Consider the following 14,581-nt stretch of genomic DNA (forward strand, 5'->3'; position numbering starts at 1 on the left):
GAAGTGCTGAGGCATAGGAGCACATGTACCCCAATGTTCATAGCAGCAATGTCAACAATAGCCAAAACATAGAAAAAGCCTAAATGTCCATCACCTGATGAGTGGATCAAGAAGATGTGGTATATATACACAATGGAGTACTACATGGCAATGAGAGGGAATGACATATGGCCATTTGTAGGAAAGTGGATGGACCTTGAGGGTGTCGTGCTAAGCGAAATAAGTCAGGCAGAGAAGGATAGATACCATATGTTTGCATTCATAGGTCTAACAGGAGAGACCTGGCAGGGGACCATGGGGAGAGGAAGGGGGAAAGAGAGCGGGGAAGAGTGAGGGACACAGATCAAGGAAGACTGCTGAATACTGGAGACGATCCATGGACTGAAAGGGGAGAGGGAGGGGGGGAGGGGGTAATGGTCATGGTGGTGGGCACTTGTGGGGAGAAGCACTGGGTGTTATATGGAAACTAATTTGACAATAAACTATTATAAAAAAAAGTAAACATAAATTTACTATATGCCCCATATATACCACTATTAGATATCTAGCCAAGAAAATGAAAATGTATCACACAGAGACTTTCATGTGTTCATATCAGGATTATTCACAGTAATGAAAAAGTGGACAAAATCCAACTGTCCATTAACAGGGGAAATGGATAAAGAAAATGTCACTTATCCATACAATGAAATATTATTGAGCCACTTATATGTAAAATGTACAGAAAAGGCAAATAGAGACAGAAATTGATGCGTCTGGGGGTGCAGAGACTGACTGCATGAGGGGTCTTTCTGGGGGTGATAGATGTGTTCTGAAGCTGGATTTTGGTGGTGGTGGTTGACAGCTCGGTCAGTTTTACTAAAAATCACTTAATTGAAATAGGTAAACTATACATCATGAAAATCATATTTCCATAAATCTGTGGGTTTTTAAAAAAGATAAAAATAGACAGCTGTTTATTTCTGGTTTGCTCGATTATAATTATTCATGGCATTGTGCATACAGTGGAGTGAACGAGCACAGAACCTTCTGAATCTACTCTTAAATCAAAAGATAAACCAAATAGGTCTTTTTCTTCAAATCACTACATTGTGGAAATGGTGATTTTTTTCCTTAGATTTTTTTCATTTTTTAAAATTTCATGACCATTAACTTATTACTTCGTGGGTCCTCCATTCTAATGAGTGTGATCCTTGTGATCCTTCTCCAGCTCTTCTTCACAGATCATCAAATGCCCCTTTCCCCCATGATGCAAAGCCAATATAAAGTGCCTCCACATACTTTTTGGTGTCATTTTACAATGCCATAGCTATGTTACACATAAAGTATTCAACATTCATTTACATGTCTTCAGTTAAGGAAGACTCTAATTTATGAAATGATTGACTATAACAATTGAAATACACCTAGTCTGAATACAATTTGTCTTTGGTCACTATTCATGTTCAGTATAATTTGAGCCCATTTCCCTGGTACCCTACAGAACTAGGTTCTGTTGCAGCCATCTATCATTTGGATCTGTTTAGAGATGCTTTTCAGGTTCGTGAAAGTATGGTTTATTTCTGAGGAGATGAAAATGTAGAGCAAGGGCCTCAGAAGTGAAGAAATAATAAACTAAATGCTTAAAGTCTCTTGAAGAACTGTGAAATATTTATTTATTATTTGTAAATGTTTATTTCTTTACTTTTGAGAGCGAGCAAGCACAGGTGGGATGGGACAAAGAGACAGGGAGACACAGAGTCTGAAGCAGGCTCCAGGCTCTGAGCTGTCAGCACAGAGCCCGATGCGAGGCTCAAATCCACAAACCATGAGATCATGACCTGAGCCAAAGAAGGACGTTTAACCAACTGAGCCACCCAGGTGTCCCAGAACTGGGATACTTAACTAGCCTCCACACCTGTGCTGCATGTGGCCTATGCAGCCATGGACAGAACTGTAAGCTGAATACCACCTTTCTGTTTATGATGTTCCATTTTCACTGGATTTTGCTGTAGTCCCTTCATTCTCATGGAATTTTTATTTTTACCAAAGCAGTTATTATGTCAAAGAGGTGAATGTTACCTGTTTATTCCTGAGCTTTCACCCAGAGAAGAAACCTAAGCACTCCTTCAGAATGACCTACTAAAGTCTGAAATGGCCTCAAAGGGCAGAGACTGGACCAGGAGACAGGAGAAATGTGACCAACTGCTGCCCAGCTGGCTGTGTGACTTTGGGCAATCTTTTAATGTATCTGGGCTTCAATTTCTGCTTAAGCAAAGAGATGGTACAAATGAAATAAGCTCTAATGTCTTCTAATTCCATATGTCTTCCCAGAAGAACCTAGGCATTACTTTTTCTATACTGCTGGAGAAAAAGACAGGATACTAGCACGCTATCTTTGTTTGCAGGTTTTACAACAGAAGGGAAATGGAACAACCAGAACTATGAACATGAGTAGCACAGTATTCCATCATAATACTCCAAAGAGATGCCCACACCACAGTTTCCTAAAATCAGTTCCTTGGTAGAAGACTCCATGTAAATTATTCTCATTACTAATAGAATTTATAATCTTGAAAATCTGGAACATACCAAGTTATATCACCTGTTGGTTAAAAACCTCACCTCTACATAAAGTTTAGCTTCCAAAGCCACCTTGCTTCATGCCACCAGTGTCCACATCACAGACCAAGCAACCATGGAGGTCACCAGATAGCCTTTCCACCGATGCATAATGCCCTGATTTCCAAAAAGATGTCCACATTGATCCCAGAAAGGCAATTCCCCCCTTCAGATTTCAACAATGTAACAGATAAGCCACTTACTAGAATCTATGTTTAGATACATTTAAAGTTCCTTTTAAAAATTCTAAATGAGTATAATCACATTTATTTAACTAGCCCCCTTTACCTGTAGATTCCAAGTATCAATTCTCTCAACATCCTAGCTAGAAGCTAACTAATGAAAATGCTTTCTATATTTTCACAGGTACAAATCTGTGAAGTCAAGGGGAACTTGGGTGGCTTAGTCAGGTAAGTGTCTGACTTTGCTTAGGTCATGATCTCGTGCTTCATGAGTTCAAGCCCCATGTCAGGCACTGTACTGACAGCTCAGAGCCTGAAGTCTGCTTCAGATTCTGCATCTCCCTCTCTCTCTGCCCCTCCTCTGCTCATGCTCTGTCTCTCTCTGTCTCAAAAATAAACTAAAAAAAATTTTTTTTTAAATATAAAAAATCTGTGAGGTCAATGGCCTGAAATCATCAGAGATCTTTTCTCTCTTTAGTTGTCACTCACTTTCCAATTCATCTGATACAGAACCACCATTCACTCTGTGAAGACCTTTCCTGCATGGGCAACAATGAACAGTAGCAACACAGAGTACTATGATGTTCATTTTTTTATGAACAGAAAACGCCACCTAAGAAAATGCCTTTCTAAATGGCTGAAAACTATCACCTACTTTCAAATCACTCATACACCTATAGGTTTACCCAAAAGGACCATTCCAGTACCAAGAGCTTTGTACACACAACACATTTACTCTTCTTTTGTTTCCAACTATTGGCAACAATTCTTTTCTGGTTGTTTCCACAACATGTAACTTTATGGAAGGAACTATTCACTCTACACTCAATGATTCATCCACACCACTGCAAAGTCAATTCAGCTACACTACAGATTAAGTAGAGTAGCCACAGGAAACAAATCTATGGGGCCAGCTTTAGTTCAATGGTTCATTCTGCAGAAATGGAGCATTGGTTTTCCGGGATGGAAGGGTATCAGTAGGGCAGCTACACACAGCATTCCTTCAGCCGCAATGTTGACAGCACCTTTCCAGAAAGGCCATGTGCCACAATGTTTGAATCTTGCCAAAACCTTTAGAGATACTGTACAGCCTATACCAAAGAACATGCCCAGTGCTGTTCTTTTCCCGGCATGTCTTCACCTATACACACACAAAATACAAACATGTCACTGAGTTTTAAAAATAAATCTATGGAAGATGACAGTCTGAAGGGATAGAGAGGGGGAACAAAAATATTAGCACTAAATAGATAAGGCAATCTATCTCTAGGCTTAGGTGCATGAGAATGGCTACATGTCAGTCTCAGTCTCAGCAACGATGCTGGCAGTAAGGATGCTGTTTACTGGGTAATGTGATTTTGCCTTGTATCCAAAATTCAGAGAATCCAATTCATTTCCTTGCCAGATTCAATTACCAGGTGACGTAATCCAAAATGGTGCCACCTTTCTTTCATTTATGACTTAATTTCAAGGTCAGATGCTCAGGTTTGCATTGGTTGGGACAATAAAGTTATTAACATTTGATGCTTTAAAATTTCCTATTTAACACTGTGCTTCCACACTACATATAGGATGCATTTCTACAACGTAACTTGAACTAATCTTTGGCTCCAAATCTTTTTATGAAACCACTATTAAGTATTTTTTTCTTCCCTAAATCATTGAACTGCTGACACCCAGCAGCTCCAATATGCTTCTCTGTCCATGTTGTGTCTTAAAAAACAACTGAAGTCTGAGACTGCTATAATCAAGAGAATACTTGTAGTATCATGTATGTTTTGACCTTTCCTCTCTCTAGGATACCTAAATGTAAGACCAAAACATCTGCAAACTGTCTCTGTAAACCATTCAACTCCTCCCTTTAAAACCTTGGTGAGAAGGGAGCCAGCCTAGAGCATTTGCTCACTTTCACTATCTCTCTCCTCATTTAGATTCAGAGGGGTTTCCTCCATCCTGAGAATATCTAGGGTCCACATCTCTTTCAAAAATGGGTTCTAGAAAAGTGTGGAGGTTCCTCAAAAAGCTATCAATAGAACTCCCCTATGACCCAGCAATAGCACTGCTAGGGATCTACCCAAGGGATACAGAAGTGCTGATGCATAGGGGCACATGTACCCCAATGTTCATAGCAGCACTTTCAACAATAGCCAAATCATGGAAAGAGCCTAAATGTCCATCAACTGATAAATGGATCAAGAAGATGTGGTTTATATATAGATACAATGGAGTACTACATGGCAATGAGAAAGAATGAAATCTGGTCATTTGTAGCAAAGTGGATGGAACTCAAGGGTGTCATGCTAAGTGAAATAAGTCAGGCAGAGAAGGACAGATACGATATGTTTTCACTTATAAGTCTAACAGGAGAAACTGAACAGAGGACCATGGGGAGGGGAAGGGTGAAAAACAGTTGAGGGGGAGGAAGAGAGGCAAACCATGAGAGACTCTTGAATACTGAGAACAAACTGGGGGCTGATGGGGGAGGGGGAGAAGGGAAGGGGGGTGATGGGCATGGAGGAGGGCACTTGTGGGGATGAGCACTGGGTGTTATATGGAAACCAACTTGACAGTAAACTATAAAAAAAGGGGGGTTCTGGAAAAAGAATGAAAAGACCTTATAGGAAAACGTAAATCTGGAGTGGACTACACTGGCCCAGCCCCTCTCAGCCACAGAGTTACCACCCAAGCAATGAGTCAGAAGCCTTCCCTTCCTAAGACATTTGCATTTAACAGGAGGCAAACTATGCTGTCAAAGAGTGAAGCCTTAAGGGGAATGTCCGGCCTTGGCCCGCAGCTAAGTCCTCTTGCAAGACCTCTCAAAAGCACAGCAGGTCAGCACAGGGGCCCACAGGGACACTAAGGATATTGCACAGGGATCCAAGGCTTAAGGGGAATGCTGTGGCCAGGTGGACATGGAGAGAGAATCATTATCTCCTGTAAGGAGACTTGGACACCTAAACTTGCTTTAAAATCCAAAGGAGGGGGCGGAGAGCGCTTATCTGGAGGTGGTGTTCCATTCTTTCCCAGGGAAGGTGTAACTTTAGAAAACACAGCATGAGAAACAGATAACCCCAGACCTTAGATGCAGTTTTCACTTCCCTCTCCTGGGGGCTGCTTCCTGAGCAGGTGGCCATTGAGTGGCTGAGCAGTTGGCCTTACTCTCCTCCCAGGTTCTGGTCCTGGTGCAGAGTCAGCGGCTCCTTAGGAAGCACAGGAGACCAATCACAGGATGGAGCCCTGAACCACAGAGCAGTCCCCTGCTCCCCAAATACTGTGCAGTGCTCGGCTAGGTAGTTAACCACTCTGAAAGTAAAATCTCCAATTAACGTTAATCAATAGCAACTCAAAGGGCTTTTGTGGGGAAAAATGAATTTTTTTCTTCTCTTTCTCCTCCTCCTCTTACCCCTCCCCCTTCTTTTTTTTTGGTAGTGGAGAAAGAACCTGATTATACAGGCCTCGGATGCTGCGTAAAATGATTTCCCTAGCTTGAAGAGCAAACCTGTCACATCTTCTCAGGGAATATTTCTTTGCTGCTCTTTCAGGGAAAAACTGAAAAGAAAAATTTGAAGTGTTTTAAATATTCAAATCTGAAAAACTACCACAGCCTGTAATCTGTAACTCTGCTGTTACTGACTCAGTTATCCATATGCTGCCATCCCAGGGACGAACAAATGCCACACACTGGGGCTACTTTTGTGTCACCACCTGGAGTATGGACCACAACCAGCTGTCTGCTACATACAAATATGTATCTCACACAAGCCTACAGTATCAAAGTAAATGCTGGGCCTTTAAGAAAGCTTTTCAAGACCTCTCTGTTCTGGTTACTCTGTTCTGGTTACTCCACCCACTTGCCCCCAAAATCCATTCTGCCCTGCCCTGCTCTGTACCCCAGGAGGCTGACCCCATGGATGACACCACCTTATTTATGTCCCTTGCTGGCCAGCCTCTGGACAGGGAGAGCCAATGGCAGGCCAGAGAGCAGAGGGCAGAAGGAGAAAAGACTGGGGTATTGGTTGCATACTCCTTCCCTGCCCTGTCTCTTTAGAACCACCTCCCACTCCTCTATGGAAATAGGGAAAGCAATTCTTTAGTCAAATGTGGAATTGTGGGCAGAGCAGGTGGGATGCTGGTTCTCCCTCAGGTCTGATCCTGAGCCCAGCAAAGGACTTCTGAGCTGTCCCAGACTCGGGCATCAGTGGGGATCAGAGAGTCCCAGACATCCAGACTCCATAACATGATATGGCACGGACCATTTAAATCCTCTGGCCACCCCCTTCTGACTGTGTGTGGGTATTTCGGATTAGATCCCCATTCCTAACAAACTTTAGTCACCTTTTGCTACATGTTATCAATAAACTCTAGGGGACCTTAATAAAAAACAGACGGTTTCTTGTTCCCCAATTTACAATCATTGATCAAAATCTTTGATCTTTTCTGAAAGAATTTATGATCAGACTATATTTATATATGAACCAGTGAAAATGACTTTCATCTGTGGTGACTTTTCACCACAGGGTCTCACAAGCTCTTGCCATCTTGAGCTTTGGTCCCAACCAATGTCTTTCATAAGAGGAGATTGAGACCTGTTAGTGGATTATGAAGTCAAAGTAGGGGAGCAAGGCAGAAATAGAATAAAAACATTTCATAATAGATCACACATGGTGAGGAGAAATTTCACTGTAAGAAAATACTATACAAACTATCCCATTGCTGAGGGCCATGCCAAGAGTGCAAAGAACTCTGAAGAGAAGTATGACACCCCCTCCTCCCATTCATTACCAGTGGACAACGGTCCTGGGCACATGGACACTCCCTGGAACAGACAGTGGGGACTTTACATACCCTGTGTGGGGGCAGAATGGTGAGGGAGAGGCTGAGCCCCTGACCAATAAGGGGACGGCAGAGGACCCACTGATACCACTGCATACGCTGTCTTCTGCCATCCTGGCTCATGCTTCAAGTTCCCACCATCTCTTTTCCTTTCCTTCCTTATAAAGATCTTGAAACAAAATCTTCACTTCCTGTACTTTTCTTCACTTCTACCCACTCCTCCACCCACTGCAAACTGGCTTCTGCTCTCATTAAGATCCCTAATGATCTTCCCAAATCAAATGGCTTGGAGACACCATTCTGTATGACTTTTCAAAACTTCTCAGCAGAAACTTTAACAATGGATGTGGCAAGAGCAGATTTTCAGGGATAGGGAGTTAATTCACTGTTTTAAAAAAAAATTTTTTTTAACATGTTATTATTTATTTTTGAGAGAGAGAGACACGGAGTGTGTGCAGGGGAGGGTCAGAGAGAGAGGGACACAGAATCCGAAGCAGGCTCCAGGCTCTCAGCTGTCAGCACAGAACCCAATGTGGGGCTCAAACCCACAAACCTTGAGATCATGACCTGAGCCGAAGTAGACCACCCAACCGACTGAGCCACCCAGGCTCCCCTCACTTTGTCTTCTTGACTCTAGGGTGCCCACAGGGCATCCAGTGAGGAGGGCCAACAGACAACCACATGTTTGAAGGCCTCGGATGGTGCCTCCCAAGGGAATACTAAATAATTCTTTGGGGAAGTCACTTTGTTTGAATCACATTCATAGGCATAAGATATTCTGTGATAAAATTTTTGCGTTCTGCACAAAAGACATGGTTTTCCAAGTTTTCTGCAATGCAGGGGGGAAAAAGTATGATTTTTAGGGGAAAAATAAAATTAAAGGAAAACAAATAAAAACAAAAGAGAACCCAAGAATCCAGAGAAGCAAATGCAGAATTCAAAATCAAGGAAAGCTGGGGGTGCCTGTGTGGCTCAATTGGTTGAGCATCCAACTTCTGAATTTGGCTCAGGTCATGGTCCCAGGGTCATGGGATTGAGCACTGCATTGATTATATCTCTCCTTCTGCTCCTACTTAAGATTCTCTCTTTCTCCTTCTGGGCCTCTTCCACACTCACACTCTAATTAAAAAAAATTTTTTTTAAATTTTAAATCAAACACTTGATCTTAGCCAAAAGGCCGAGAAGCAATAATTTTAAATCAAACAAAGCCAGTATCACTTAAATCCAAAAAAGATTTGGGGTCAGTTCTTTGGGGGTAGATCTATTAGTGATATATAGATATCACTATATACAAAAAGTATATAGAATTTAGTAAAATTTCAGATGATCTATTACAGGTCTATACACACCCATGCACAGTCAGAAAGGGGGTGTTATATTGGCAACCCGTATTTAGCACCACGCTCTAACCAACTGAGCTAACTGGCCACTTTGGCAACACGTATTTAGAGTCCCAAAATATTCATGTTTTTTGAACCAAAGATTCCACTCCTAATAATCTGTCCTAACAAAATAAACTAAATGCACCATGGAAGCCATTAAGATGTGTGAAAGAAAAAACTGAAAAATATCCCAAATGTCTAACATTCAGTGAAGAATTAAATAAATCATATAATACACACCATGAAATATTATGTAGTCACAAAAAGTCAATCTGAGATTCACAAAACACAGAGAAAGTATGAGATAATGCCAACTTAAAAAGCAGAATATTTTTTCAAAGAAGACATCCAGATGGCCAACAGACACATGAAAAGATGCTTAATATCACTCATCATTAGGGAAATGCAAACCCAAACAAAGAGGAGATAGCATCTCACACCAGTGACAATGACTAGTATCAAAAAGACAAGAAATAACAAGTGTTGGTGAGGATGTGGAGAGAAAGGAACTCTTGTGCACTGTTGGTAGGAATGTAAATTGATGCAGCTACTGTGGAAAATAGTATGGAGGTTCTTCAAAAATTACAAAATAGAACTACCATACCATCCAGTAATTCCACTACTGGGTATTTACCCAAAGAAAATGAAAATACTCATTCAAAAGGATACCTTACCTCTATGTTTACTGCAACATTACAGAAACCAAGATGTGGAAGCAACCCAAGGGTCCACTGATACAGGAGTGGATAAAGAAGATGTGCCATACATATACAATGGAATATTACTCAGCCATAAAAGGATGAGATCTTGCCATCTGAGACAACATAGTTGGACCTATATGGTATTATGCTAAGTGAAATAAGTCAGACAAAGACAAATACCATATGAATTCACTTATATGTGGAATCTAAAAAACAAAACAAATTAACAAATAAAAATAAGAAGAAACAGACCAGTAAATACAGAGAATAAACTGATGGTTGCCAGAGAGGAAGGGGTTAGGGGGCATGGACAAAAGGGACAAAGGGGAGTAGGAGGTACAGGCTTCCATTTCTGGAATGAATAAGTCCTGGGGACGAAATGCACAGCAAAGGGACTGTGATAGTGTTTCCTGGTGACCAAGGGTAGCTACATTGTGGTGAGAGAGCATAACGTATTCAATTGTCAAAGCACTATATTGTACACTTGAAACTAGTATCAGGTATCACCTATACTTTAATTGAAGAAAAAAAGCAGAATATGAAATGATTATGGAGATGACTGCTTCTATGTAAAACATTTATTCAAGGAGGAAAAGAAAGCTAAAAGTCATCCAAAATGATAATAATGAGGCAATCAGACTAGAAATTATTTTTTCTTTTTGAAAAGTTTGTTTTATTAGTAATAATTACTAATGCTTATGGGGGGACTTTCAGTATGAAGTACTATAATTTTTTTAATTTTTTTTTTTTAGAGAGAGAGAGAGAGAGAGAGAGAAAGACGGCATGAGCAGGGGAAGAGCAGAGAAAAAGGTAGACACAGACTCTGAAGCAGGCTCCAGGCTCCTAGCTGTCAGCACAGAGTCTGATGTGGGGCTTAAACTCATGAACCGTGAGATTGTGACTCGAGCCAAAGTTGGATGATTAACTGACTAAGCCACCCAGGCACCCCTCAATATGAAGTACTTTAAAAAGTCATTTTACTCTCATAATAACCCTATGAGGCAGATACTAGTAATATTCCTATTTTACAGATAAAAAGACCTAAGACGCAGATGGAGTAACTGGCCAAGATAACATAGGGATTAGGTGGCAGAGCTGAGGCTGGACCATGGTCTGGCTCATATCAAAGTCCATGCCTTTGATCAGTATACTTCAGTTTAGTTTTGTTTTTTTTTTAAATTAAAAGATGTGTTTAAAAAAAAAGGCCATAGTAAAATTGAATGGCACTTCCTTTCTGTTGAAAGAAGTCCTGACACTTTAACGGGTTGGCTCTAACTCTTTTAGAAATCGGTGTGGGGTGGGTTGGGGAGAGGGGAGAAAGGCCAATGCAGGGATGGCAATGACTTGGGACAGGAGGAAGGGAGGACATCTTGACACCTCCATGGCACCCACCTCTCCTGGTGTCTTGTTCACATGATTCTCCTTCTTGGCAGCCTCCTGGAGCTCCATGGCCTGTTGGATGTACATTTTCCCAGCTAGGATTTCATTTTCCAGCATTGACAGCTCCTTCAGTGAAATGGGCCAATTCAACCGTTCTAATGCCCTGTTCAAAGCTGCCTTGTTTTCCAGGTACCGCATTGGCTCACATGCATCTAGCCTAAAAAGAAAAAAAAGAGGAGAAAAAATAAAACAAAGAAAGTAATCATAATGGCCCCTGAGAACCATCTCTCAGACAAATGTCACTGAATCCTGGGCACACCCTCTGGTCCATCAGGACTGTGCTGGTTTGCATGAGCTAAAAATAACCATCTCTGTGATGATGGTAGGCACTCTTCACTACCACCTAATCTGATTTTCTGACTTTAAAGAAGTTTTACACACATAGCTTTATTTTCAATGTTTTCAGCATATTTGGAACTCATTCCTTTCTCCCTAGGCCTAACATTTGGCAGGACCAAAAGTGAGTTTCAAAGAGACTTCACATACTATGCCCAGCAGTAACTCTGAAAACACGGCAAAGCAAAGGGAAGGGAAGCAAAACATAAGCCAAATATTTGCCTCAGTGCAGTAATTCTTGTACCAGCTCACTCTATTTTGATCACCTCTCCTTTTAGAAGCCTAACTAGACCTAAACTTTCTGGCTTCATTGTTTTGGTACACAAAGAACAGAAGGCAAACATTCTATGAGCTGATGACTACAGGCTGTGAGACTCCAGGGGGAAGCCAGTGTGGTGTGATGGATTCTACCTCCAGTCCAGCTTCTGCTGCATCAGGCATGCCTGGAGGGGGAGGGAAAGAAAGAGGAGAAGAGGGAGAGAGGCAGGGGAGCAAGAAGAAGGGAGGGAGCAGCAGAGAGAGTGGAAGGCATTTCATAATTATCATTTTCTTACTGCTGAAAGTGTCACTTCCTTTAGATTTAGGGTATTGAAAGAGTATAATTTAAATCCAGCACAGCTACAGGACTCAATCCACAAGCAAACCTGTTTCCAGATAACAGAAAAACATCTTATTAAAAAATCTAAATTGGAGTCATGTCAGCAAGATGGTAGAATAAGAAACCCCAGGCTCCCATTCACACCCGCTACCCCCAACCAGGAGATACTAACTAATCAATAGATGGACCAAATTCCTTTTGCAAGAATTCTAGAAACCAGTTAAGAGGTTACAGCACTCCAGACGCGCACAACGCCAAGAATAATAGTGGATTGCAGTGGAAAGAAAGGGTTTTGCATTTTGCCTCCCTAGTCTCCCTGCTTCCTTGGCATACGGCAGCCCAACTGGGAGACAACTCCTAAGTTGTGGCTTCCTCCTTGGGAGGGAAGGAGGATTGGAACATGCATTCCACATTCTGGAGTTTTGGGGGGCTTCCCAAGGGACTGGATTCCATCTATCTGACTCAGAGCACTGATGGGAATGGTGATATACCCTGGATACCTGGTAGGGGTAGCTTAAGAAAAAAAGGATTATCCTTGGCTTGTTATGGCACCAGAGACGTTGCAATACCAAAATCAGACACCAGGAGGAGCAAGAGATTATGGGCTTCTGAGGAGAAAGGGGCAAACCTATTTGACAGAAATTTCACTCACAAGCCTGGAGAAGACATACCCCAGAAAAGGTTTGAGAGAGCTCCAGAATCTCTAGCACAGATGACTGATGATGGTCATTTTCCATAAGAAGTTGATCTATAAAGAACGGGAGAGGTGTGTGTGTGGTTTTGTTTTTTTTTCCAAATACTCAAATCTCCACTAAAGATTCTAAGGCATACAAAGAAACAGGGAAAGGTGATCCAATCAAAGGAACAAAATAAGTCTTCAGAAATCTTCCCCAAAGAAATGGAGATATATGAACGATGTGACAAAAAATTCAAAACAACTGTCCTAAAGAGTCCAATGAGCTCGAAGAGAACACAAACTACATAAGATCTGGAAAAAGATGCATGAATAAAGTGAGAATAGCAACAAAAAATATATATACTATAAGAAAGAACCAAGCAGAAATTCTGGATCTGAAGAATATGATAGCTGAAATGAAAAAATCTCCAGAGAAGTTTAAAAGCAGACTTGACCAAGCAGAAAAAAAAATCAGCAAATTATTACTACTTTAAGTCATAAATTGTTCCAAGGGACAAAGAAGGACAGTATATAATGATAAAAGGGTCAATCCACCAGGAAGATATGACTATTATAAATATATATCCACCAATGTCAGAGCTCTCAAATACATGGAGCAAATATGGACAGAAATGAAGAGAGAAATAGATAGGAACATAATAAAGTAGGAGATTTCAATCCCCATTTCCACTATTGACAGAACAATCAGATAGATGGTCAATAAGAAAGCAGAGTACTTGTACGATACCATAGACTAATTGGATCTAACAGGTATGTACAGAACACACCACTAGCCAACGGCAGAATACATATTCTTCATATGTGCACATGAAACACTCCCTGGGACAGACTATAGGTTAGACCACAAAATAAGTGTTAAAATTTTTTAAATTGATGGGGCACCTGGGTGGTTCAGTCGGTTAAGTGTCTGACTTCAGCTCAGGTCATGATCTCGTGGTTCATGAGTTTGATCCCCTCATCAGGCTCAGAGCCTGGAGCCTGCTTCCGATTCTGTGTATCCCTCACTCACTGCTCTCCCCTGCTTGTGCTCTCTCAAAAACAAATTAACAGTAAAAAAAAAAAAGGTTTTCAAAATTGAAATAATAAAAGAATATCTTCTCTAATCACAATGGCACAAAATTAGAAATCAAAAGCAGATGGAAAATTGGAAAGTCAAGAAATATGTGGAAATTAAACACCACACTCTTAAGCAGCCAATGGGTCAAAGAAGAAATCACAAGGAAGATTAGAAAATATCTTGAGATACATGAAAATGAAAACACAAAATAAAAAATTTTATGAAATACCATAAAACCAGTAGTAAGAGAAAAAAAATTTACTGTGCTAAATGCTTACACTTAAAAACAAAAAAGATATTAAACCAATAGCCTAACTTTATACCTCAAGGAACTGGAAAAAGAACAAACTAAATCCAAAGTTAGTAGAAGGAAGGAAATAATATAGACTAGAGCAGAAATAAGTAAAATAGATTATAGAAAAATAATAGAAAAATCAATGAAACTAAGTGTTGATTTTTAGAAAGAATAATATAACTGAAAAATGTTGAGCTAGATTAACTAAGAGAAAAAGAGGGAAAACTCAAATAACCAGAATCAGAAAGGAAAAAGGGGACATTACAAGTAATACCACAGAAATAAAAGGAATTATGAGAAACTACTATGATCATTTATATACCAACAAATTGGATAACCTAGAAGAAATGGACACAATCCTAGAAACATATAATCAGCTAGACTGAATCATGAAGAAATAAAAAAATATGAAGAGATCTAAAACTAGGAAGGAGACTGATTCAGTAAATAGATACCTTC

General features: G+C 40.6%; 1 protein-coding gene across 10 annotated transcripts in view; it reads right to left on the reverse strand.

Moving 5' to 3' along the window:
- Positions 1–14,581, reverse strand: part of VWA3B (von Willebrand factor A domain containing 3B) — a 201,411-nt gene that overhangs the window by 28,061 nt on the left and 158,769 nt on the right. For all 10 annotated transcript variants that reach the window (XM_029937205.1, XM_029937213.1, XM_029937211.1 and 7 more), the window contains one exon: positions 11,092–11,296. In XM_029937205.1, coding sequence (XP_029793065.1) covers positions 11,092–11,296 — 205 coding nt within the window. The remainder of the gene's footprint in view (positions 1–11,091; positions 11,297–14,581) is intronic.

The sequence above is a fragment of the Suricata suricatta genome, chromosome 4, assembly GCF_006229205.1.
Source record: "Suricata suricatta isolate VVHF042 chromosome 4, meerkat_22Aug2017_6uvM2_HiC, whole genome shotgun sequence".
NCBI lineage: Eukaryota > Metazoa > Chordata > Mammalia > Carnivora > Herpestidae > Suricata > Suricata suricatta.